We start from the raw sequence: 25959 nt of genomic DNA, 5'->3' as shown, positions 1-25959 counted from the left end.
TTACGCCACAATTTGTGAATGGAGTGTGCATGCACGCTTGGGCTAAACGTGTCTGCTTGCACTAATCGAGCTTTCGCAAAAACCGGCATCATTTTTGAGGAGCTGCACGCTAATGAGACTCTGACAATACTTCAATGACGAGAGGGAATCTGGCGTGTTTGATGGAGAACTAGTCCAGCTAAAATGAGGACTTTGAGGGATTTGTGGATGAGGATTGATCAAAAGTAACGTGAGTACAACTAGAACCGAACTCACTGTTTAAATTGTTAAATACTTTAATAAAGTACAAGTTAACCAAATTCAGTTTTGCATATCACGCGGATGGGCGCGTGCGTGGGGCGGCGCGTAGGACGTGTTTGGAGACACGGTGCGGTGCGGCGACAATTTGCATATTCGCCAAAGTTGAAAAATGTGAACTTTCTTCGCATTTCGCCTCGCGGCCTGATAGGCTGAATTATGCGCCACATCGTCTTCGGTGATGGACTGTCACATACAGCGTCCTGTCTGTTGTCACCTGCGTGCAACAACACGGGCAGCCCACTTAATACCCCCGGAAAAAATGTATTCCCTCCTGCGGGTACAACGCATGTTTTTCAATAAATACATAAAAACACACGTGGGCTTTGTTTTGAAACAAGAAAAAAGTATTTATCGCGGGGAAGCTAAAGAAAAGCAAGCACTTGCGCTGCATTCACTGACCACACGCAGTAGGAAATCTCAGTTATACAAAGAAAAAGCTCAGACGACTCAATGTTACCATTTTTTCTGTTTTGTTGCAGATGTTTGAAGTTTAAATATCTGTTTACAAGGAACCCTTTCGAAGAATCTCCACTTTTCTGTGGTAAAAGTTATAATATCCCACAGCAGGGGATGCAATTTTTGTACAGGGGTAAATGCTTTTGGCATGACAGCGGAACGCTTCCCCCTACTTTGGTGTGAACATAGCAAAAAGTGCTTCTGAATTGTTCCAGTGTGCTTGTGTAGCGTAATCCGTTTCCAACAATATCTATTATTTATTTATCCCACCGAGTTCTGTCCACCAGCTCCGTTCTCTGTATGTGATGAGTCACATCGAAGTGTGCACGTCTGTGTTTTTGTTATCTGCTATTTTGCACATCATTAAAAAAAAAAAAAAAAAACATTCTGGCTGGGCAGCAATCTTTATGTCAGGGAGTTCCAGCAAGGAATTCTAGCCACTTCCACCCCTGTCCATAACTGAATCGCTTTGTGCTTAAAAAGACTTGGCAGCTCTGACACGAAAGCGACTGGCCCCGAACTTCCGGGCGAGGGTCACATGACTACAGGGAATGCGCAAAAAGTGTTTCCATGACACTTTTGCGAAATACTTCTATTTCGACACGTCTCAAAAACCACCTCATGCGAGCGTAAAAACTTTTTTGCGGTATTTTAGTTTTTTCGAAAATCATGCGTTTCCATTACCAGCTTGCTTTTGCGCAACTTGCCTTTTTAGGGGGTTAGGAAAACCTGAACCCAAACCTGCCCTACTTTTTTGTGCTAGAATTGTACAAAAAAGTGTGTGTCTGTGTGTGTGTGTGGGGGGGGGGGGGTATATCACATTATCGGGACCATTTTCTGGGCTTTTGCTATCATTGTGGGGACCAGGTGTCCTTGTGGGGACATTTTGGTGGTCCAAACCTCTTTTTGAGGGTCAAAACTTAGTTTTAGAGCTTAGGTTTGAATTGGGTTTTGGTTGGGGTTAGGGTAAGGCAGTCAGTTGTGATTGTTAAGGTTAGGGTAAGGGTCTAGAAAATGCATTGCGACAATGAGATGTCCCTACTAGAAATGTGTGTGGTCTTGTTTTTTGTCATATGGTGGGGCCAATATTTTGGGATTTCACAGAGTTGTGGGGCCCACCTGTCCTTGTGTCCTTGTTGAGACCTCTTTTTGAGGGTCAAGACTTAGTTTTAGAGTTTAGGTTTGAATTGGGATATGGTTGAGGTTAGGGTAAGGAATGGGGGTAGGCAATATTTTTTTGATAAAAATAAGACAACAGAATGGAAAGTAAAGGATCATTACATTAATTTTAATAAATATTTCTACTGAAATATACAAAATAGCATGGTCTTGATTTTTTATTATTTCTAACAATACTATTAATTAGCAATTGCTGTCAACTAATAAATTTGTCTATACAAAAGCAAAGGCAAGCAATAAACTTGACACATATATACAGAAAAAAAACATAATAATAATAATGAAACAATCGTATGAAGACATACCTGACACACCATAAAAAACATCAAATCCATTTTCTATAGTGCTTATCCTTACAAGGGTCATGGGTGAGCTGGGCATGAAAAGTAAAGTGCAAGCGCAAATATTTCACAAAGCAAACATGTTTGCTGCAACAGAGAAGAAATGCTGAATTATATTTGCTCAGGTAAGAATGACACAAATGTTCCGTAAAACATAACAGGGTTACACTGAATCAATTATACAACACACTTGACTGCTGAGAAATAATAATACAGTACGTCGTTATTACTGAGAACGAGATTTGGATTTACACAGACAAAGGAAAATTAAATACGACACGGCATTTTTATGCAAACATTCTTATTGAGTGCAGAACACTTAATTTAAAGAAATAATACACAAATAAAAAATAAGGTCATCTTATTAAATACTGTATAATCTTAACAATTGTGAAAGTAAAATTAAAAGTCCCTATTTTATCCAGCAAGTCTTAAATACAAAATACAGGTCAACACTGAATGTTTTATGGAATTCACAGCCACATGAAGTTGCATATTTAATTCTATATATTGCACAAAATACAAAAACAAATAATACTGCTTGTTCAGCCTTTAATAGAAATGATTTTTTTTAAATGGAGGCTAATCAAACTAGACAATTCATCATCTCCAGTTTGCATGTGTGACTATTTATTTAAATGACATGCATGGATAAACCTGGTGTAATATTACATAGAAAACATTTGGCACAAACAATTTTCTGGACTGGAAAAAAAATGGTGGCTGAGTGTCAATGTCATGAGTGAGATTTGTACACAGTAGAGCTACACACCATATTATCACTACAACTATATTACACAGTGTCCTCCTAAGTTCCAATTTACTGTACTCACACTGGTTATGTGCAACGTTGGCGTGAGGACGACTCTGTCCAGACATAAGGCTGAATCCGAGGCGCTTCAGGCATCGTCCCTCGAGCCTACGCAGGCTGCTGGGGGTTGACGTTCATGTGCTGTGGGTGTCCCAGCAGGCCAATCCGCTGCTTCTGCTTCCTCTGCTCGGTCATCTAAAAGAGGACAACGTGGATGCATGGGGGAAAATGTTTAAAGAAGTGTACTTATTCTTTCTGTACACTACTATCACGTCATGAGACGGAAAATGCGCAATATGCAACACTAATTGAGTCATAGCACATGCTTTCGTCAACTTTGTAGTTGGTTGTTTGCAACTTGACACAAAAGCTGCAGTCTTGGAAGAACATTTTGGCAGTTGGCAAGTTTCGCAAGTTTCACTAACTTTGTTCCTTTGGCATTCATGCAAACTACACATCGGAAGGCCGCAGCCTAGATTCCAATCTCAAACCTCGTAACTGTGAGGCAAGGTTATTTTAGTTAACGATAATTGAATAAAATGCTTAACATTTTTTTGTTAACGTAAAATTTTTTCTCCTTTTTTGCTTTATACATGGAAAATAGTATGTGGACTGTCACAGAATTATCTGTGTTTGATTTGTGGATGGTAGTTTCTAAAATAATATATTTGTTGAATTTTTACTAGACAACACTTACCGTGATGTATTTTTATTTTTTTTTATCTAGCAAACAAGAATTACAAAAAAAAGAATACTAAAACTAATTAAAAAAAAAAAACTAACACAAAGAATAAAAAAAAACGACAACTAAAACTAATACGACTAACAAACTCACATTGAAGCAGATGTGCTAACCTCTCTTCACTGTGCCGCCTAAATCACAATTTGTTAAATATTATATTTTTCACACTTTCAAGGATCTTTGTGCAGTTTGTCACTTTTTTACTCACGACTGCCACCTTTGGCCCAAAACGTAACTGCAGCATCTCTGCAGCTGATGCGTGCAGTGTCATACGCTGGTTAACACCACAGGCTAATACTAGCACAACGCCACATGTCCGCTACTCCGCGGGGACGCACATGACCCTTCACAATCACCCTTCACCACTCCACCTCTCCCCTCCCCAAAGAAACCCTAACCCGCTCACTCTACTATAAGGGGAAGATAAAAGCTTATTGGTGCAGTCAGAGTAAAACAGTCAGGGCTCTTCATACTCATCTGGGCATTGGTGGAGCATACATGATTAGAAAAAGCTTTAACATTACTTTTTTAAACGGTACAATGCACTTTTTATAAAAACACAACAAAGACTTTGAAATGTTGAGGGGTAAAGTTAGTTGAAAGACAAAATTGAAGTCACAGAAACTATGCCACAATAGTACATCACAAGTGAAATAAAGTGGAAATACGATTTGCTGACTTAATTTGAACTATTTTCTTTTGATTAAAAGTGAGCCTTACATCACACGTGTTCAGCAACACCATCATTTCCTTCTGTCTGGGTCTAAAAGTCTCATTGTCATTCATTTCCTCAAATGCAGTTCTCATTTCAACTGTAAAGTCGTCTTATACGCGTTGAACAGCTGAATGGCTTCAGAAATACTGTTTGAATTACAATTCCAGAGATTACTACATCATGTAGAATATAACAGTAACAAGTAAGCAATACTGGGTTGAAAAACAAACAAAAAACCTGTGACTCATGAGTGTTTTTAATGATCCTTTAATAATTCTGAATTGAAACCTCAAGACAAAAACATGTTCACCTTCTCCACATCATGACATTGGACACGTCGTCACCATCGTAAAGGAAGTGCAACCAACCTGTTCCTTGAGCTCAGTCAGCTGGCCAGAGAGGTTGGACACGAGTTTCATGGTAGACTCTAACTTTTCCTGAAGGCTTCGAATTTCATTCTGCTCCCCGTCTGCATCGCTGCTGACCAATGACATGGCCCTCATCCGGGGAAACCAGTCCAGGTTGTGTTCCTAGCATACAAAAATCAGACAGGTTATGTCCATCGTAACGGCAACATGTATTGGATTAATGTTGCATGATTTTCTCAGTAATCAGTTGTTAAAATAAAGGACTGATAATTCACTCAAACACACACAGAACAGGCTGGATTTGACGCAGAAGAGAATTTATTCATACAAGTTCCATGCGGTAACTAAACTAGATTTCATTATATTAAAAAAAGGCATCAAAATGCAACAAATAAAGAGAAGCCTGCAACCTAATTGAAATATGGAATATAGACGTAAAGTGTACTTGTGAAATAAAAATACTAAGATTCAACGTAAGAATGTGGAACTATCAAACCTGATTTTCGATGATTGATGCACCAGCTATATACGCTTGATTAATTTGCAGAAAAGGATGCACTTACTGATGAAGGCATGATGTGGTTGAAAAAAAGGTAAAAGAAGCAGTGAAGTTGATCAAACTTAACAACAAAAAGTTTAGAATGTGCATATGCAGCTGTAAGAATCACTGGCGTAACATCATGCTGAGAGGCCTTGGTGCAAATTTTTTTAATAAAAAAAAAACTTGTATTCTTTATACACAATGCCTAATTCAATACTGGAAAATGAGCTATGAGTCTTGTATTGCTTTAAATATATGCAAAAGGCTCACTTTGGCACAAAACCCCCCAAACAATAACGTAATTTGTCATAGATTTGAATCCCAGGCAGTGCTTTGACCACCGGGAGAAGCAGGACGCGGCTGGAGGGTCTATGTGGCTTCTGCGGACGAGCAGGTTGCCTCCGGTGCAGGGAGCGGGCCACTAGATTTTGCCCGGCCTGGACTGAAACCACTTCTATATCAGGTCTATTTGAGGGTATTAACTTTTAGCGTTGTCATGTTGTTATTTTTTTTCGTCATTTATTTTTTGCCCGCCAAATTACTACTTTTATCGCAACTTTTATACAAATTGGCTGCCAAATCAGGCATTTTAGCCCCCAACAATCATAAAAAATGCCTGTGAAATCCTGGATGGAGTGATGATATGAGATGACTCAATTTGAACTTGTTGCTAAAATGTTGAGAGGCAAAGGTAGAATTTTAAAAGAACAGACTAGGCTTGGAGCTTAGGAAGTGCATTCCAATAACCTTACCCTGATCATTTCAGCCACATAGCTCTCAGGGCCAGTGTACTCAGTTGAATCCTTGACCTTCACCAGGACGATGAAGAATAGGTAATGCCACATGTTATGTTCAACTTTGATGTGCTCTTCGAAGGTAACCGTCTTATTGTCAAATTTATCTCTCTCCAAACCTGAAAAAATCAGATACAAATGACACACATAGATTCACAACTAGCTCTCTTAAAACCACTTTTACTACTATTTTCATTATGCTAACTTGTGGCAACATGACATAAGTGTGCTCACGGCCGTAGCAAAAAAAAAAAAGAAGTGAAAAAAGAAAGAGAAAAAGAAAGAAAGCAGGTGAAAATATGGTCCCAAGGGCTGGTCAGACAAAGTGTCGAAGATATTTGCTAAAAATATTTGAGCACTGTACATTGCACTAAATGACGGTAAATGTATCTCACTCCTTACATGATGAAAAAATGAAGTTATAGACTTGTCAAACAACAGCTTGCATTACAAAGCCAACAATTCAGACTTTAGTGATGGGAGACCTGCTAATGCATTCATTAACAGGTCTAGACCAATAGTTTGGAAAAAAAATTAAAATAAGGAAACCACTCGACCTCCTACCCAATAGCACCTGACATGACTAACCAGTCATTCTGGGAAGCGGAGGTGGGTGTTTCATTGTTTACATTACCCAGAAACGCAGCCCATTTCTAAATTGGTGTGATGCTGCATAACCTCTGCACTCAGTTTTGGCACAGCAACAACAACAACAGTTCTACTACATAGCTAAAGCTACTTCCACTTCTAAGAATGCAACAGTAAATTTGGAAGGAGCGGAAACAGCACTTTAAAAGTCACAAGTGGTTGGCACATACTTTGTTGGCCACATAGAGTGGATATTAAAAGTCTATAAACACCTGTTCAAATGCCAGGTTTTCTAATACATAAAATAGAGAGAAAGAGATCAGATAAAATCAAACAATTTAAATGTGATCTATAACTTGTACAGTTCAACTGGGGGCAAAAGAAACCTAAAAAATTTGAGAAGAAAATAAATAAAAGTGAAAATAATAAACAGGGGATGGGGCTTTATTTACAATTAACTACTGGCATTCAAACTCATGTCAAACACAGCACACACGTGATTTAAAGTATATTTTATTAACCCAAAATAAAGAATTAGCATACTTTCCCTGACATTGTTAAAGTTACATCTTGCAGCACAAGCCATGTTCCACCAGAAGCTTTTACTGCATCAGAGAGGTGTCAGTCAGGAGTAGGGTTCAAAATAATTACCAAGGCATTGAACATACTGTAGGTTCCATGGAACACAATGACGACAGTCACCCTTAGGTGGAGACATTATGGCACAACAGTGACATTACCAAAAAGTTTACTCACCACAAATAAAACATGTTGTTTTCAGGATTTCCTCTTTCTTTTGCTTCTCACTCCTCAGATCAGCAAACGTATCAATGATAACGCCAAAGATGAGGTTAAGAACGATGATGATAACCATGAAGAAGAACAGCAGATCATAGATCACCCTGGCTGCAAAGAGAGGCTCCTGAAAACACAATAGGAGAAACCATTTTAGCTGCACTCACACTTGGATGAATATACAGTCTGCCCAATTATGTTTGACCTCAGAGTTCTCACTACTTGTCCAGATCTAATTGATTTCTGCTTGCCTGTACATACATTTTGCATTCAGTTGTACAGTCGTGATCAAAAGTTTACATACGCCTGTAAAGAACATAATGTCATGGCTCTCCGGAGCTTCCAGTTATTTCTACAACTCAGATTTTTCTCTGATGGAGTAATTGGAATGGATACTTGTCACAAACAAGATTCATGAATTTTTGCTCTTTTATGGCTCTATTTGGGTTTAACAGAAAAAGTGAGCAAATCTCTTGGGTCAAAAATATACATACAGCAACATGAATTGGCAATTTTGGTGACTTAGAAAGTTTGTCAATGAAATCAGCTTCATAGTATCTCCTCTTAACTTGTTGTGTGTGATTTTGAATGACTGCAACTTCCCTGAAGCCTTTGAAATAGGGCTCATTGGATACCAATGCCCACAAACGCTACAATGGACAGTCAAAGGAGCTCAACAGTGTCAAAATGGATCTGAAAACACAAATCATTGACTTGAACAAGTGGGGAAAGTTGTTTGGAGCCATTTCAAAGCAGCTGCAGGTCCCAAGACCAACAGTGCGAGCAATTGTTAGCAAGTATAAAGTGCATGGCACTGCTTATCACTGACATGATCAGGAAGAAAACGCAAGCTATCGCCTGCTGCTGAGAGAAAATTGATCAGGATGGTGAAAAGTCAACCAAAAAGCAGATCTGCCAAGAATTAGAAGCTGCTGGAATACAGCTGTCAGTGTTCACAGTCAAGTGTGTTTTTCCATTACCATGGACTGGGAGGCTGCCGTGCAAGGAGGAGGCTCTTGCATCAAAAGTAGCACCTTAAGGCTCGACTGAAGGTTGCTACTGATCATATGGACAAAGATAAGACCTTCTGGAGTTGTGTCAGACAAAACAAAAATTGAGCCGTTTGGCCACAATTCCCAGCAATAAGTTTGGAGGAGAAAAGATGAGGCCTTAAATGGGATAATGAAGGAGGAGGATTAACTCCCCCTTTTTTCTTTCAAAAATCATCCCCTCAAAGTTTGGATTTTGGGCACTGTTGGTTGTTCCAACAGCACAATGACCCAAACACACATCAAAAGTGGTAATAGAATGGCTAAATGAAGCTAGAATTAAGGTTTTAGAATGTCCTTCCCAAAGTCCTGACTTATTAAATCCCATTGAGAACACGTGGACAATGCTACAGAAAGTCCCTGTCAGCAAGACGACAAATTTAACTGAACGGCACCAATTCTGTCAAGAGGAGTGGTCAAAAATTCAACCAGAGGCTTATCAGAATCTTGTGGATGGCTACCAAAAGTGCTTAATTGAAGTGAACATGGCCAAGAGACATGCAACCAAAAATGAGCATCGTTGTAAGTATATTTTTGACTCAACAGATTTGCTTACTTTTTCTTTTAACCCTGAGTAAAGTCACAAAAGAACAAAAATCAAGTCAATTGTTTTATATAACTTTAAAAGAAAACATTGAGGGGAAAAAATGCTTTTTTTTAATGTGAAAATTATTTTGTCCAACAGAGGGTCCAGTTCTTATAGTGAGGCCTTCCAACCATCTTGCCCTTGGGAAAACCATACAATTGACATTGAAGCTCAGATGATTGGTACCATGACTCTGAATATTATTTTTGTTCTGTGTTTGCCTGCTGTTGAAAGAGGACTAATGTAAAGTCACTTCAGATTTTGTTGGCAAATGTTATAAGAATTAGATATAAGAAAGTAAGGTTTATTCCTTATTTTTCATTCATTTGCATAGCAACCACTAAAATAGGCAACGGAAGCCTTGCTCTTAGATTAGGTATTGTGAACATTAGTGACTAGATTTACCATTGATTGCAATTAGGAAAAATAGAAAATTGATTTTACCCCCATCACTCTTGATATATGTCAGCTTTTATAGATTGATAGAAAGCCCACAATGTTTACACATTGATGGACTTGGTGGCAAGTATCTCGCAAGAAACGTCAGTGTTTACATTCCCATTAGCGGCTAACTGCTTACGCCAGAGACTTGTGCCATCCGTATCATTCAATGATGGCGTAATTAAATAGCGGGTCCTTGGTGTCCTTAATTAGCGATTTAACATGATTTCGGGATGGGGTTGTGTTGATCTTGGTCGTCAAGATAGGCTCCACCACACGGGCAAAAAACAAACGGCAACGAAATACGGTGTACCGTAACGAGTCAAGTTAGAAGACACGCAACTGTGCACTTCAAGGGTCTATTTCAAAATAAAAGCCTACCAACCCTACTGCATTGACATCCGCGTATTAGTTGGTAGCCATTTATTTTGGTTGGCCTTAAGCAGGCAGCGCACATGGTGTCCATCTTGACTCGTCCTCGCACTTGATCCGAACAAGTTATGGCTCAAAGATCCGTTGCACTGCTAATTAAAATGTGCACTTGCGTCCAGCTAATGGATGATTTATTTGTATTTTTTAAACCAGCAAACATCGTAAAGGTGGCACATTTGTGGCAAATTGGTCGCAGTGTCGAGCCCTGCTGTCTGGTCGTCTTTTTCACCATCTGTCCGGTGTAACACTGCGTGGCTGCTCTCCTCTCCAGCCCCTAACTGCTTTAATTGGAAATTTGAAGGAGCGGCGGCTACGACTCAGGAATGGCAGGACGCCGCCGCTGAATGAATAGAACAGAATTGCTGACTTATGACGCACCTGCTGCTCGCTTCTTGCTTTAAGCTTCTCTGTCCGCGTGCAGTTCTGACTGCTTTGCCCTGCTCACGTCGACATCACACCGGCAAAGCGTGCAGAAACCGTGAAAACAGTCTCGACTGCTTTTAGCCAGGAAATTGTGCTCTTTCGTCCGTTCAATATTAAAAGATGTCCGGCGTTTTGGCATTTTTACTAGCGCTGCCTTTTTGCTGCTGTCAAAGAAGGTGGCGAGGAAATGACATGCAGACGCTCCCCTACTTACGAACATTCGAGTTACGAACAACGGTACATACGAACATTTCTGCGCGTACAGTATGTCGAAAAATGTTTGGAAAGAGATGCTGTAAGTTAGATTTTGTATTGCGCGTAGTGCTTCTTTCCGCCGCTAATACCGACGCTTGGCGCTGTGAGAGCTCATTGGAGGCTCAGCAACGTGTCGAGGAGGAGGAGGAAGAAACGCCGGTCCCCATAAAGGAGGAAATAACTTTTGAAGCCGATTCCAGCGACGACGAAGAATCTCTCATGATATAAAATCCTCCTCTTACTCCTCCTCCATCATCTCCTTAAGCATCGAGTACATCTTCCAAAAGTAAGTTAAACTTCATTTTATTTATCTTATTACGTACATGTACATACTGTGTGTGTCTCTCGCTCTCTCTCTCTAACATACGTAGTACAGTACAGTACTGTACGTATTCTCTCCATTTTATTAAAAGTTTTTTTCAGTACAAACCAATGCAGGTTACTTGTACAAGCCTTAAACATACTTATATAAACCTTCAATATACTTATATAGGCTTTAAACATAAATTATAATACAAAATATAGCACTGAAGCAACTTACGAACAAATTCACCTTACGAACGATCGTCCGGAACGTAACTCGTTCGTAAGGTGGGGAGCGTCTGTATAGTCAGATAGCTACACGTGGAGATTTGTTTACATTTATTGAACCAATGATATATGAGATTTTTAACTGAAGCCACTCTTGACCAATACAGATCACTTGTGACAAATAAGGGTGGGGCTGATGTTGGGTCACATAAAATCAACCACAGCTCATTTTCTTTAAAAGGCGGACAAACCAGTGTCTGGTTTAGGGTTGCGCAAGAAGCAGGACAAATCACTGAAAAGTAGGACTGTCCGGGCTAAATCCGGATGTCTGGCCAATCTAACATTGAGTCATGCTCAGTGGAAATGAAACCATTTTAAGCGTTGCGAAAGCTGACAACAGTAAAGACAAATCAATAATGACAATGACTTGTTTGAAGTACAGTAATTAGGAATTGTGTTGTAGCTGTAACCAGTAGAAATGAATTCTGAATGAATAAAAATAGATGATACCTTAATTTTAAAGAATATACACTTGTACGTGAAATGAGAATTTTCCAGAATAGCTACAGTAATTTCTGGAACGGCTACAGTAATTTCTGGACTATAAGCCGCTACTTTTTTTGCTTTCGACTCTGCGGCTAATACAAAAGTGCGGCTTATCCATCAGATCACAAGATCGCACTATAAAGGAAGCGCAAGAGCGTCAGGCAGAGCAAAACAAACCAAGTGAGACCAAATACAGTAGGAGAGAGAACGAGAGCGAGACAATTTGAAAAAGAAAGTAGCGGGAACCCGGTGCGGTAACATTAAAACACCTGCAGCTTATATGTGTAGCAAACTCGAGTATTCCCCAAATTTAGCTAGCGCAGCTTATAGTCAGGTGCGCCTCATAGGCCAGAAATTACTGTAGTACATCCTCTTTAGATTGTAAATTTTCTGCACAAGCATCTAGGAATTGAGATGCTCTAACTTTAATGATGCAATCTACCAAGAGTCAGATCATCAAAAAATGACAATTGAATTCATTGGACAATATCATTTTAGTACAGTAGCACTATACACCATTTGGGTGTGTTTCCTTTCACTTTTGTACCTCTTTGGATGGCTTCCGCAGTACATCACCAACACCTCCTCCACTCCTTAGACCGTGGCTCAATACTGTGACAATGCACATGAGTAAGGAATCGCACGTTCTGTCTTTGTCCTCTATCACCACTGCAGATGGCTGGATGGCAAGAGAAGCTGCAGAGACACACGCACGCACGCACACCACCAACAACAAAAAATATACACAATTTAAAAACAACCTCTTTTGACAGTGGACATTCGCTTAAATAGTCCATGAGCCTGTTGAAAAATGGGTATCAAGCGACTGAATAAATGCCATTGTGAAAAATCTCAAGCGGACACTTCCTATGAGTAGCTTAATACCTCGACCACATCCACTTTTGAAGATGTCAGCCATTCCCTCTGACGAAACTGAGAAAGATTACTAAAATGTAATAAATTTTATTTGGTATCTTTTTGCTCAGAGTAACACAAATTCCTCACGTGTAAAAAAACAAAAGCATTGACAAATATACCCAAAAATTTAGTTCATTATTGAAAATGACATGAATTGAAAGCTTGACCAAAAATTCAAGTTGGAGTGAAAGAAGCATCTTGCTGGATTTTACAAAGTTGGTTATAATGCTTAACGAAGCAAAAGATAAGCTTGGGGTAGTGGTTAACCCAGTACATAAAAAAAAACGTGACAAGAATCCCAGCTGAATACACTGCATGTCTAAGTTTTCCGAAATTATTGATCTCCACAAACAAATCTTAAATTATTTAATTATATTTAAGCCTTGTTTATTTATCTAACCCTTTGATTGACACATTGATTGGTCCCGTTTTGCGTTAACTATGTAATAGCTATAGCAGGTGACCCTTCAACAGAAACAATGTGAGGGCAATCATCCTCACACCTCTTAAAAGTGTCATGTATGTTATGACATTTCATCACCCCTGAGTTCTGAGGACTGTATAGGCCCTTTTTCCATGGTGCCGGTTCCATTACAGAATGGCCTTGCTTAGCCCCCCTAAGTCGTTGCCATGACATCAATGTGTTCGGATTGCCCGACAGATCTCGGCCTTTTGTAAGTGTTATGGCAAGGAACTCTATTGCACACACCCATTTCCTTGTCGTAAAAATGCACCATATTCACAGTACACACTATATTAAATATCCATATTTACAACTTCATATGTACTAATGGGTGAAAAAGTGAAGTTTAGGGGAAAAGATTTTGTGAACGCACAAACTGCCAACAATTACAATGCACAAATCAGTCTTAAGAAGACCTTGTTCACACCCAACAAATGTGCTGTGCAGTAGATGTGTTTTTTCCCCCCTACTTACGAGCTCCTGCCGAACAGTTTTCTCCGTTTTCTTTCTGGCACACTCCACCCGAGAAAAATTTTCCCATCATAGTGGCTCCAAGTTCTGGAAGGAATCAAGCAAAGCATGCACTGAGTACAGTTTTTTAAATTTTCTGTGTCGAGTACCAGATTTTTACAAGTGCATATCAGGGGCTGTTTTGTTTTTTTTTATAAATATGCCAAATGGAACTGCTTAAGTTAAATGCCTCTTTGCCACAAATTGCAGTTCAACATTTTTGGTAAATGTCACATAAAAATCCAGACTTCAGACCATGATGCATGACCTTAGCAAATCCTGCAAAACTTAAAAAATAATAGAATTAACTTCAAAATAAGTGTTTTCTTTTTGTTGTTGTTGACCTTCTACCACAGAAAGGTACTCGTGACAACTGAACAGAAACAACAACAACGTATTATGTCGGAATGTGGTAGACATAACTGCTCTGGCTGGTCAGTACTGTACAACACAGCTAGAGTGACAATGAGTTGAGCGGCATGGCTAAGTGGTAGAGTGATCGTCTCCCATCGGTGAGGTTGTCGGTTTGATCCTCACCCCTGGTAAACCATGTTTGCTCCCAGTGGACCTGGCGGTGCCATGCATGGCAGCAGCCGACCACTGGTGTATGAGTGTGGGTGTGAATGGGTGAATGTGAGGCTTCAATTGTAAAGCGTTTTGGGCACCATATGGTGTAGTTAAAGTCCTTTATTAAAAGCAGTCCATTTTACAACAATAACAGTAATGTAGACATTAAACAATGGAGGTTACTCAGTATTAAAAGATCTGAGAATCCTGTGCTGAGACATACCCAGGGATTTGTTGGGTATCCTGTCGACAGCTAAAATGAAATCGTCTTTGAAGAAGATGTAGCCCACAATAGAGAAGAGGTAGACGAGTATAAGAGCCAGTACTGCTGTTAGCACAATGGAGCGGCCATTGCGAGTCACACTTTTGATAACATTCAGTAAAGTCTCTTCTCGGTAAATAAGATCGAAGAGCTGAAAAGGGAAAATATATTTTATAATGAAAGAGGTTAAATTCATGTACATTGTGCAGCATGTTTGTGTGTGTGTGTGTGTGTGTTCACTCACTAGCAAGCTATAAAAGAAGACATGGACAAAGACCCCCAGGGTGCAGATAATCAGGTAGAGTAGGTGGTACAGGAACTCCACATCCATGATCATGGCTCTGTAGCCTCGTGTGAATGTTCCACGGTTGCCAACAAAGCTCATCAGGAAGATGACTTTATTACATAACTGACAACACAACATGGAGTGACATTAGATAGATCATGATATGAACATGCTGGACATGTCAATGTTAAGAGCACTAAAACTAAAGTACACTCACAGTTAACATACCAAGTCAATTTGAATCTGGCTGGATGTGACATGGTTTAAGCTTTTGGTACAAACATTTATAATTTGATTGGAAAACTCAGGTTCATGCTTACATTAAAGCCACCCAGTAGAAGTAGTGTGGGCTCCAGGCCAACAGAGAAGATGAGCCGCAAGATAGTGGAGACAATGAGCGCCCGGATACCGTGCGGTTGAGGCAAAACGATGACAATGGCAAGAGAAACCAACATGGCTAGCCACAGCAAGGCAGAGAGAGGAGGTTCAAGAGTTCCTGAAGATGAGGAAAAGTCAGCCTTCACAGTTTAGTCATTAATAAGGTGAACAAAATGTTAAATTAACATGTGTGCTTTTATTTTTCCATCTTGTCATGTTGTAATCATTTCTATTCCATACTAAAAGAAACAAAGAAGCAGTGAGAGGAGTTTTTCCTAATTAATCAAAAGGTGCCCCTTCTGCGCATTCCAGCATGTCCATCCCATCAGAGATAATCAGCAGCAGGGATTATTTGCTCTTAGAAGAAAAAGTGTGCACAAAGTTAAAGCCCCAGTGTGTAACAATTTTTGCTTTGAGGATGTTGATAGAAAAGTACAAAGAAGGTCAGAAGGAGCTGCATTGTGTCTTTGTAGGATCTGTAGTTTTGTATGAGGAAGTCTGGAATGGCAGAGAAGTATGTTCAAGTGGTGCAGGACATGTATGAGGACTGTAGACAGTGGTGAGGTGTGCTGTAGGTGTGACAAAGGAGTTCAAAGTGGAAGTGGAATTCCATCAGGGATAAGCTCTGAGCCGCTTCTTGTTCGCTAGGCTAATGGACAGGATGACAGACGAGGTTAGACAGGAATCTCCATGGACTATGATATTTGCTGATGGCATCGTGATCTGTAGTGAGAGCATGGATCAGGTGGAGGAGAAGCTAGAGGCGTGGATGTTTGCCCTGCAAAGGCGGGGAATGAAGGTTAGCCGTAGCAAGACGGAGTATCTGTGTGTGAAAGGGAAGGACCCAAGTGGAAGAGTGAGGTTACGGGGAGAAGAGACCAAGGAGGTGGAGGAGTTTAAGTATTTAGGGTTAAAAGTCCAGAGCAATGGAGAGTGTGGAAAAGAAGTGAAGAAGCGTGTGCAGGCAGATTGGACTGGGTGGAGAAAAGTGTCAGGTGTGATGTGTGAGAGTTTCAGCTAAAATGATAGGAAAGGTTTATAAAACTGTGGTGAGACCAGCGATGTTTGGTCTGGAGACAGTGCCACTGAGGAAAAGACAGGAGGCAGAGCTGGAGGTGGCAGAGATGAAGATGCTGAGGTTCTCTTTGGGAGTGACCAGGATAGATGGAATCAGGAAGGGGTACATCAGAGGGACAGCACATGTTAGAGGCTTTGGAGATAAAGTCAGAGAGGCCAGACTGAGATGGTTTGGACATGTCCAGAGGAGAGATAGTCAGTATATTGGCAGAAGGAAGCTGAGTTTCCAAATGCCAGGCAGGTGGTCTAGAGGAAGACCAAAGAGGAGATTCATGAATGTAGTTAAAGAGGACATGTAGGTAGTTGGTAGGAGAGCAGAGGTTGCAGAGGACAGGGTTAGATGGAGGCAAATGATTTGCTGTGGCGACCCCTGAAGGGAAAACCGAAAGGAAAAGAAGAAGATGTTGCTATAGAAGTGCATGAAGTTAGAAGCACGCACACTATGGTGGCGCAGAGAAGCCTACCACCAATTCTTATTTAGCGTGAGCAAACGAGCATATGGGCAAGCAACGGCGACTTGGCAGCTGGAGTAAAGCCCCGTGAGTCACGCTAGTAAAAAAAGAGGCGAGAAAAAGCTTGTGAGAGCAAAGCAGAAGGTTTAGAGTTTAATCAACGACCACCTGCAGGGCCCCAACTGTGGAAGGTAAGCGGCGGTCGATCCATTGGGTCCGACACTCGATGCAAGCGCCTTCAGGGCTAATTATGTTCGTAAAGTTGTCCTTTAGGCATCCGCAGAAGGGTGAAAGCGTGTCGGCCTCTTCTAAGGTGTGACTCCATCCATGAAATATAGTTAGTGATTACTAGACTTACGATTATTTAAAGGAAAAAAATGTCCGTTGATGTGATGGAACATATATTTTTGTTTTTACATATTATTGAAATCAATAGTGGGTTTTTAAATTGAATGAATTCACCACTAGATCGTGCTAAAAATACACACTGGGGCTTTAAGTTTGTTACATCTCTAATATATAATATATAGGCCCAGTTTGCTTTCTATTGATTCTGTCAAGAGAGCATTTTACTCTTTATTTTTTTTTTTAATGAAGCTGCCATTGCTATGAACTTTTTTTTCATCACTGAGTAAAAAATTACAAGTAAAAAGTTAATTAAAAAAAAAACAAATAAGAGACATTGAGTGAACACAGAATTTACATTTTTTTGTACTACATAATTGTAAACCCCAAGAGGAAAGTCAATTTACACTGTGTATTATGATATCCAGTATATTTGTTGCACACCACACAGGGAACCAGATAACAAACATGCAGACACGCAAGGAGGGTTGTCAGAACAAAAGTTGTGCACAGACAGTGCTGCACCTTTTGAGCTACTAGCTATTGTCTGCAGGTTATATCGAACCGTGGCCCAGCTCAAGTCCTTACTGTTAAGCTAATACTGTCCGATAATTGATGAATGATAGATTATTATTATTACCTAAGCAGTGTTTGTCAGTGCAAACATAAAAAATGTGGAAAATAATTATAGTACTCTCAGAGGACACAACAGGAAAAGAAAGGAGAATGTAGTCTTAGCTTGCTAACCTCCACCGAAACCCTCCAGCGGGTAGAAGAAGGCCACAAGCAGGTTCATGAGAACAGCCAGGTTGAAAGAGATGCTGCTCCAGAAAGACATGTTCCTGGAGCACCAGTAGAGGATGGGCTGGGCTGAAAGACCAATCATTCAAACTGATCAAGACGTTCATATGTATTCTTTGTGTTAAAATTCAGACTGGATTTAATATAATCATTCCAACAACAAAACATAAACTCAAAAGTAGTTCATAACAAGCAGCAATGTGATTAAATTAATCATAATTTGCACATCCTGCCATTGCAGTACCTAATAAAATATAAAAGACAACTGAAAACAATGTGTTGAAACTACATGAACATAAAATTTACAATGGCTTCATACACGTGCACAGATAGGCTCCAGGTGGTGCTGAAGCCCTTGCCCCTCTCTCAAAAAAATGCCCTTTGGAATTTTTTTTATTTTTATTTTTATTTTTTTTTACAATAGTTCACTGAGGTCAATGTTGACACGATCTTTTAGAAAAGCTGCACGACCTAGCTGTCTCTCTCTTCCTTTGTCACGTGAACGCAGTACAGCAGTGTAGCGACTGCACGGTCACGGTCACAGTGTGATACACACGGAAGCATCGCCTCCCCTGCTCCACCAGCCAGGTAATTCTGTTATGAATCCAGTGACATTGTATTGTTTGCCCTCTATGCCCTACCTGTAATAATTTTGTTGTGAAGTAATTAGCTAGTTTAACGCTACACGCCAAATCAATAATAGATAACGTGATGACCACCACATGCAACTAATGATGGTGAAAGGAAGCTCTCTCTGGTCCGTGAATTGAAAAGCATTGGACTTTGGATCGTTGTAATTTGATTTGTGGGGATTATTTTGACTTCAAAATGTGATGAAAAGTTATGCTGGTCACAGGCAAAAGCAATCAAATTGACAATTCCGAACATCCGAGCCTTTCTGCTACTTCCTCAATGGAACGCTTCATTACCATGGTGTATTGTATTGCTTTTGCCTGTGACTATCATACACACCAGGCATATTCATTTATTGGACCTGTTAATAAAATCTTATATTGTTTAAATTCCCTAGACACTTGATTCACCTTTATTTAAAGTTGATTAATTTTACTTTATTGGGTAATACTATGCAAGAAAGAATCAGTGTGATACTGATAATACATTTATTTGTGGCTTCTAGTAACTGATTATTACTGTACAGTACACCCAGCCCCAAACCACGTAAAAAAAACAACAAAAAAAGCAAAAAAATTTGCCACCACATGCACTGAGGCATATGACTTCCTAAAAAAGAAAGTTCCGGACCTTTTACATCTCTAATTGAGAACCCCTGATGTAGTACAATAACAGTCTCAATTCTAGCTGATCCTAGCTGATTTAGGGTGACAGACGTGAGTTATACCCTGGACAAATCACAAATCAATATGTTATGGAACTTAAGAGTCTTCAATAACATATGACTCAATATAACTATATCTGTCTTTACCCAGGCCTGGAGAGATATAAGAGGAAAGGATATAAAACAGAAACTACAAGGAATAAAGTTGTTTAAGAGGAAGACGTACAGGGAACGGTGTTTGTGTTACCAGTCGCCTCTTGAGTACCTCGCAGCTTCTTCTGCCAGTTCATCTCATTAAAAAGGTCCTCGGAGCGCAAGAAAAAGTCATTTATTTTGCTGCCTTGCTCGTCACGCTCTGTGGTGTAGTAAATGCGCAGCTTGGACTCTTGAGTAAGGAACTCGCAGATGTTGGGCACAGGAAAAACTATTTGCTCCATGGTTCGATCCAAACGGACAATCTAGACAGAAATACAACAGCAGCCACCATTCAGCCTCAGCATTCAATACTGTGAATAGCCTTTCAAGAGTATTTAAGGGGCATCTTTAGGCTTATCCTTTTGCAATGATATAAAACCCCAACTCAACTTTATTTACAGAGCACTTTAAAAACAACCATAACTGCATACAAAGTGCTGTACATAAAGTAAAAATATAAAAAAACAAAGACAGTTAAAACAATTAATGAACATACTGAAAAGTGTTTCTAGTATTATAGTTAATTAAGGGTCAAAATATTACAAGTTCTATAATACTGCAAACTAAAACCTACAACAGGGGTAGGCAAACTCGGTCCTCGAGGGCCGGAATCCTGCAGGTTTAGGAGGTTTCCCTCTTCCCTCTTCCTTGGAGTAGGGAAACATCCAAAACCTGCAGGACTCCGGCCCTTGAGGACCGAGTTTGCCCACCGCTGACCTAAAATAGGTGTATTGCTCAATTGATTACCTCTCTGACAGTGTCTGTCAAAAATGAGGTTAAAAGGCACAATTTGTGATACCAAAACTAATCAGACTGGGCAGATGTCTCCAAGTCGGTGGTTGTGTGCATGTAATGTGTACAAATATTAATCTAATTTGGAGTCAAAGTTGTTTCCATCATTACAACAATTTAACCTGAAAAAAATGGTATCTAATCTCACACAAACACACACACGCACAGCTATCATATGTTGACATGTCATGCCATTTGCTTTTCATTTTGGAAAGTGTGTAAGACAAGAAAAACCCACGCCAATTCATATCTCTTTACCTGTCACATATGTAATTTCCAACAAAACATGGAAAATAAAAAACACTGTTAATTTTAATAGAATGATCAGTCAAATGAAAACTGAAAGCAGCAGATGAAATTTAGATGACTTTGACACAATGGCAACTAACCTCAATCTGAGCTGTGTGCTTTGCGTAGAACTCCAGCGCCTCATCACCCTCTCCGTACGTCCCCCCTGGTTTCAACATGGCTTGCAGTTCCTTGTTATGTCGGGCCAACTTAGTAACAAACAGTATTAACATTTATGGATATCAGGATTCAGCCAAATTCCTTCATTTAACAGGTGTACTTTACACAAGTGACTGCAGTGCCCTACATATACTGACATTTTCATTTCAAAGCAAAGATAGTCCTTTTGTTTGAATAACCTCTCGGGTTCTAAATTGTCCAATTCCTGAGGGTGTACAAGGAAATGTAAATGTTATGTGTGCGAGTGTGCCCTCATGTGAATGCGCTCTTACTTGATGTGCCAAGATATAGATATTGTGGCCAACATTTCGTGGCGATGCAGAATGCTCCTCTTCTCCGTCTTCTCCCTCCTGAGGCTCTTCTACCTCTATCTCACCCTGCATGTATGCCTTTTTTATCACTTCAACCTACACAGAAATCGTGTCAGAAAAAATCCACATCTCCTGCAGTACAGTATCTAAATACTGTGAGTATTTGCATGGTTACCACATACCAGCTCTTTAGGCCTCATGTTGTACAGTATCCTTTCGGCATTCTCACTGTCATGGCGACTCTCCATAATGGCAAGAAGAAGCTTGGAGGCATTATTCTGTGGGAACATTACACAGAAAAATAATTGACATTACACATAAAACTGAATGCAGTTTAGTTCACATGTATTTTCAGCACTAAACACCAAATATGCATAAAAAGTAAACCGAGGAATAATTAGTCGAGGGGAGACCCGAGACTTCCACCAAAATTTAACAATCTTGAAGATTCAATTTAAAATCAAATTGTGCAGAGTGTTTTAATCCACTATTGTAGATGTTGGCATGCTAATTAAAAAGTGTGAGACAACTGCCAAAAGATTTTGCTTGCAGTGCCATACAAGTGAAAAGTATGGAGCCCCTCTGGTGCCAGGGTATGAATTTTTATTTTTCATTTTTATTTTATTTTGCTAATCTGTACCAACAGTTAAGTATTTTTTTTCCCACAGTTTACTAACCTGTTCCCAGAGTTTACTAATCTGTACCCACAGTTTAGCACGTCAATAAGAAACAAAGAACACATGAAGAAGAGACGTATTTTGACGCCATGTTGTAAAGGATATGGTTTAATAGCTCTCTGTGCTAAAATTGCCATACATTGGAAATTAGAAGATACACAAGGTGATTCTTTGAGTATACCATACTGACCAAAACGGATTGGTCGGGACTGGAAGCCCTGCGGCAGCCAGCACACTGTCAAATTGTGACATTTGTTTTAGCTTGCATAACAAATGTAGCTACTAATGCTAACGTGTAGTGTACATGAGTCGTGAAGCACTTATGCTCTCGCTATAGATCCTACATTATACAACCTAAAGCGATGTTGGCTGGAAGGGATGTAAAATGATAGAATTAAATTAATAATCACTCACTTTTAGTTCCAACACCAAGTCCATCCTCTTCTTGCCAAGTGGATTGATGTCATTGAGGATAAGTGCTATGATAATGTCAATTCCATTGCATTCATGAGTGGCAATGCAGTTCTATAAGACAAACAAAGATAACACAGTAAACATTGACATTTACCAGCTTACAACTGAAACAACCAATTATTCAAGGGTTTTCACACATTTAAGCTTCATTTCGTTGAGTCTCTTATAACCTATTTTTCCCCTTTACTATATATAATAAAGTCATTAAGTTGGGGAGGGGGTGGGAAATGGGTCAAGCTTGCAGAAGTCAATTACTGTCAGACTGTTAAAAGTGAGAATCGTTGAGAGAAAATTAAATGATAATCATCAACAGGCTACCTGTAGAAAACGGCTAAGGCTAAAACAGAAAAGGCTTTTATCTACTGCAAAGTGCAATCAAAAGTTCATGTAATTAACAGAGCACATCTATTTAGAAACAACAATGGCATGACTGTCGATTTGCTGTATAAAATTATAAACATTATAAGATAAATATTACATCTTAAGCAGGATCCAAGGGCAGCTCCTTTCATGACTGATATGCATGTCAATTAGGATATCACACAGCCTGCAGACACAGTCATGTGCTGAGGAGGAGGGTCACATTTCTTGACAGCAGGTCAAATTTGCTGTCTTGTTTAGCAAATACATGTCACTGCTGATGAAAATTTTTGCCTTGATCTTGATATTTGTTGCAGAAAAAAAATACACAGCCTGTGAACGATTTCCCTTCCGTTTTAATTAACAAATAGCCTACATTTTTCTTGATTTCCATTCACTTTAAAACACCCGAAACAGATAGCTGCTGGATTCACTCCAGTTTTACATTTGCCAGAAAATTACCCCGCTACAGCAGGAACAGAGGTTGGCACCATCATTTACGATGCCGTGCTAGCCATGTCAAAGAAGTAACAGGAGGCTGGCATTAACTTTTGTAGAAAAATCAGAGGCACAGAAAAGTAAGAGCATGAAAGCTGGGTACAGGCCATGAAAGGGTATGTAAAATAGCCCAAACAAAACTATATTGTGTTTACCAAAATCAGGGTTTTTCCTGGCTCAAATTGATGGTTCGAGGAGGGAGTTGTTCGCCGACATCCAGCCATTACTATTCAGGATTCATCGCCCTGGGAAGGGAGTGCGCACAGCAGCCGGCGACATGCGGCGATTAATATTCATCAACTGAGATGAATGGCCACTGGTCGGAAAATGCTGGAAATTTGGGAAATTCATGAAATTCCCGATAGCCAGCGCTCCACAAGTGTCACGTGTGTGGTCATCTCTTTCATTATCCATCTATGTATGTATGTATGAATGTATGCATAGCTCTTTGGGTTGCAGTGACTGCCCCTCTAGGGCTGCAGCTATCAAATATTTTGGTATTCAAATATCCTACGGAAAATTTGATTGAATAAAAAATAAAATATTTTTGCTTGGTGAAAGAACCATTATGAATACAGAAAAACATATTTCCACTTAATAATAAACTATTTCTAGATAATCAACTTTTTGTTACTTAGCTGTGTTTGCATTGTTTAGGGGTCGGGGTGGGGGGTTAGTACTAATGTGCCGATACCAGTATCGGGAGGGGCCCCGATACTGCATTAAAATGCTGGTATCTGTAACAAATTACAGGCCAATTTACAGAAATTTGAAATTTGAACGCAGCGCACACTCACTGATGTGAGATCACAGGTGTTCGGTGCATACATGTCCAGTTTCACAAAGTTTTTAAAGCAGTGCCTGACCAACATAGTAATGATTTTACATCCGAGTAACTATACAGTTCTTTAGAATAATAATAATAAAAAAAAAAACAGAAATACATTTGAACACCTACTTGAAAAAAAAGGTTACGTAATTTGTTTGACGTCTCACAATCCAGAGACTCTCCTCGCATAAGCTTGTGCCGCGAGTGTGCGTGCACGTGTCAATCACCTGGTTCTCGTGACAGGGACCTTGGCAGTATTCAGTGAGGCTTTCCACAGTCTGGTTGATGAGTCCCACATTCTTTTCATTGATGTACAGTCCAAGCAGCCCCAGACCTCCAGTGGTGCTGCCGCAAATACAGTCCAGGAACTGAAGTGTCTCGCAAACCAGGTTGTAGTTGTTCTTGTTATTCTGATTGCGTAGAAAGTTCTGGAGAAGGATGGAGATAAATGAAATAAAACAACGGTAACATCTGACTGTATCAGAGGTCACCAAAGTATTTCTGTACAGTATATCCAAAATTACTAAAGATCTACCTTAAAGCTACAAATAATGGAGGGACACATTATGGTAAGACAATTACAGCAAAAACCTAACCTTCTAACGTGGACAATTATACATATATATACATATACTGTATATATACACATATATACATATACACACATAAATATATACATATACATATATACACATAAATATATACATATACATATATACACATAAATATATATACATATATATATATATATATATACATACATATATATATATATATATATATATATATATGTGTATATATATATACACACATATACACATACACATATATATATATATATATATATACACTGTCAACATCCAGTCACTGTCGCACTGTCGCCATAGAGACAGATTTTTTTTTTTGGAAAATGCCACAGATAAATCAATGTCACAGCTCATAGTGAAACCAGACTGAGACCTGCCAGACATGGAAACAGCTGCAACAAGAGGTTCTGCATCTGGTGCCTATTTTTAAGTTTCATTTCTACACAAATGAGAATGGTGATTTAAAAAAAAAAGGTTATTAAGTATATTATATGCAGAGGTGCCTCTTGTGTGTTGACAGACCTGTAAATCTCTGTTGTGGTTCTCGCACAGCAGTTGCATGAGGCGTAAGATGGGCTGCATGATGGTAATGATAACGCTCATCTCTCCATCCTCCTGGCCCTTATCAGCGATTGCTGCAGAGGAGCTGTCAGCAGCTGCTTGGTGCTCTTCAGCTTCGACCTCACGGCGGTATGTTGTGAAGGCCTTCTTGGTGACAGCTGATGCTTCTACCAGCTGCTCCTTCACCTCCTCGGTAACCACAGTCACCAGTGCCACATCCTTAACTAACCGCAACAGTTGGAGTCAAAACAGTGCTTTAAACTCTGCTATAAAAGCTTTGTGAAATAAGTGTAATTGTTACACATGTATCTGACTTGAGACCCAATGGTGCACAACATCAGTGACCTCAGACCTGGCAAGTGTATTCTGAGCCAATATTTACACCTCTATCCTATTCTCTTACGACTAACCTTTATTGCGTGCTGGCGTGTCTTTGTCAGGAGTTTCCTCATCTTTCTTCTTGTTGCCCAGGTCACTGGTGTTCACGGTCACTGTGGCCTTGATTTCCTGCTGGGCCAGCTTCATGCGCTCATTAAACACCTTGAAGAATTTCTCTGACTTGTTATCGCCTGTCAAACGCTGGTAGAATGAGCGCTGCGGAAAATTGAAGGACTTCAGAATACAGAGGATTATGTATGAATTTAGCACAACATACTAAATTCAATCAATCTGCCCCACGATGATTGGCTATGGTGGCCTGTTAAACCCCAGAATGTGCATCTGTCCTGCAGTTGGTGTGCTTTGGCAGTAGTTTATTCACGCTTGAAGCAAACCGCACCGAGTCAGCTTGGAAGTATCGACCGAGACCACCTCAGAAAGTGGGTCTTGGTCCGTTTGTTGATTTGCACCAGGATTCATTTGTGTGTATTCACACCTGCATAAAAGCTCAGGACCAGCGTGAGAAACAACCTCTGGTCCATTTAAAGCGGGACCAAAGAGTGCAGGCCTGAATACACCC

At 39.8% G+C, this 25959-nt stretch overlaps 1 protein-coding gene across 8 annotated transcripts in view; it reads right to left on the bottom strand.

Moving 5' to 3' along the window:
- Nucleotides 1–2028: 2028 nt before the first annotated feature.
- itpr1b (inositol 1,4,5-trisphosphate receptor, type 1b) overlaps nucleotides 2029–25959 on the bottom strand; it is a 71258-nt gene continuing 47327 nt past the window's right edge. For all 8 annotated transcript variants that reach the window (XM_077572552.1, XM_077572554.1, XM_077572556.1 and 5 more), the window contains 18 exons: nucleotides 25412–25595; nucleotides 24963–25225; nucleotides 24081–24281; nucleotides 22107–22217; nucleotides 21198–21293; nucleotides 20977–21111; nucleotides 20626–20733; nucleotides 19476–19707; nucleotides 17899–18021; nucleotides 15220–15395; nucleotides 14858–15022; nucleotides 14575–14764; nucleotides 13749–13832; nucleotides 12441–12589; nucleotides 7592–7757; nucleotides 6206–6366; nucleotides 4913–5074; nucleotides 2029–3282 (listed from right to left, as the gene is read on the bottom strand). In XM_077572552.1, the coding sequence (XP_077428678.1) occupies nucleotides 3196–3282; nucleotides 4913–5074; nucleotides 6206–6366; nucleotides 7592–7757; nucleotides 12441–12589; nucleotides 13749–13832; nucleotides 14575–14764; nucleotides 14858–15022; nucleotides 15220–15395; nucleotides 17899–18021; nucleotides 19476–19707; nucleotides 20626–20733; nucleotides 20977–21111; nucleotides 21198–21293; nucleotides 22107–22217; nucleotides 24081–24281; nucleotides 24963–25225; nucleotides 25412–25595 (2793 nt within the window). In that variant the 3' untranslated portion in view covers nucleotides 2029–3195. The remainder of the gene's footprint in view (nucleotides 3283–4912; nucleotides 5075–6205; nucleotides 6367–7591; nucleotides 7758–12440; nucleotides 12590–13748; nucleotides 13833–14574; nucleotides 14765–14857; nucleotides 15023–15219; nucleotides 15396–17898; nucleotides 18022–19475; nucleotides 19708–20625; nucleotides 20734–20976; nucleotides 21112–21197; nucleotides 21294–22106; nucleotides 22218–24080; nucleotides 24282–24962; nucleotides 25226–25411; nucleotides 25596–25959) is intronic.

This window comes from Vanacampus margaritifer, chromosome 8 (genome assembly GCF_051991255.1).
Source record: "Vanacampus margaritifer isolate UIUO_Vmar chromosome 8, RoL_Vmar_1.0, whole genome shotgun sequence".
Classification (NCBI taxonomy): Eukaryota; Metazoa; Chordata; class Actinopteri; order Syngnathiformes; family Syngnathidae; genus Vanacampus; species Vanacampus margaritifer.
Note: the sequence above shows the minus strand (reverse complement) of the source record. Positions and strands in the feature narration are given on the sequence as shown.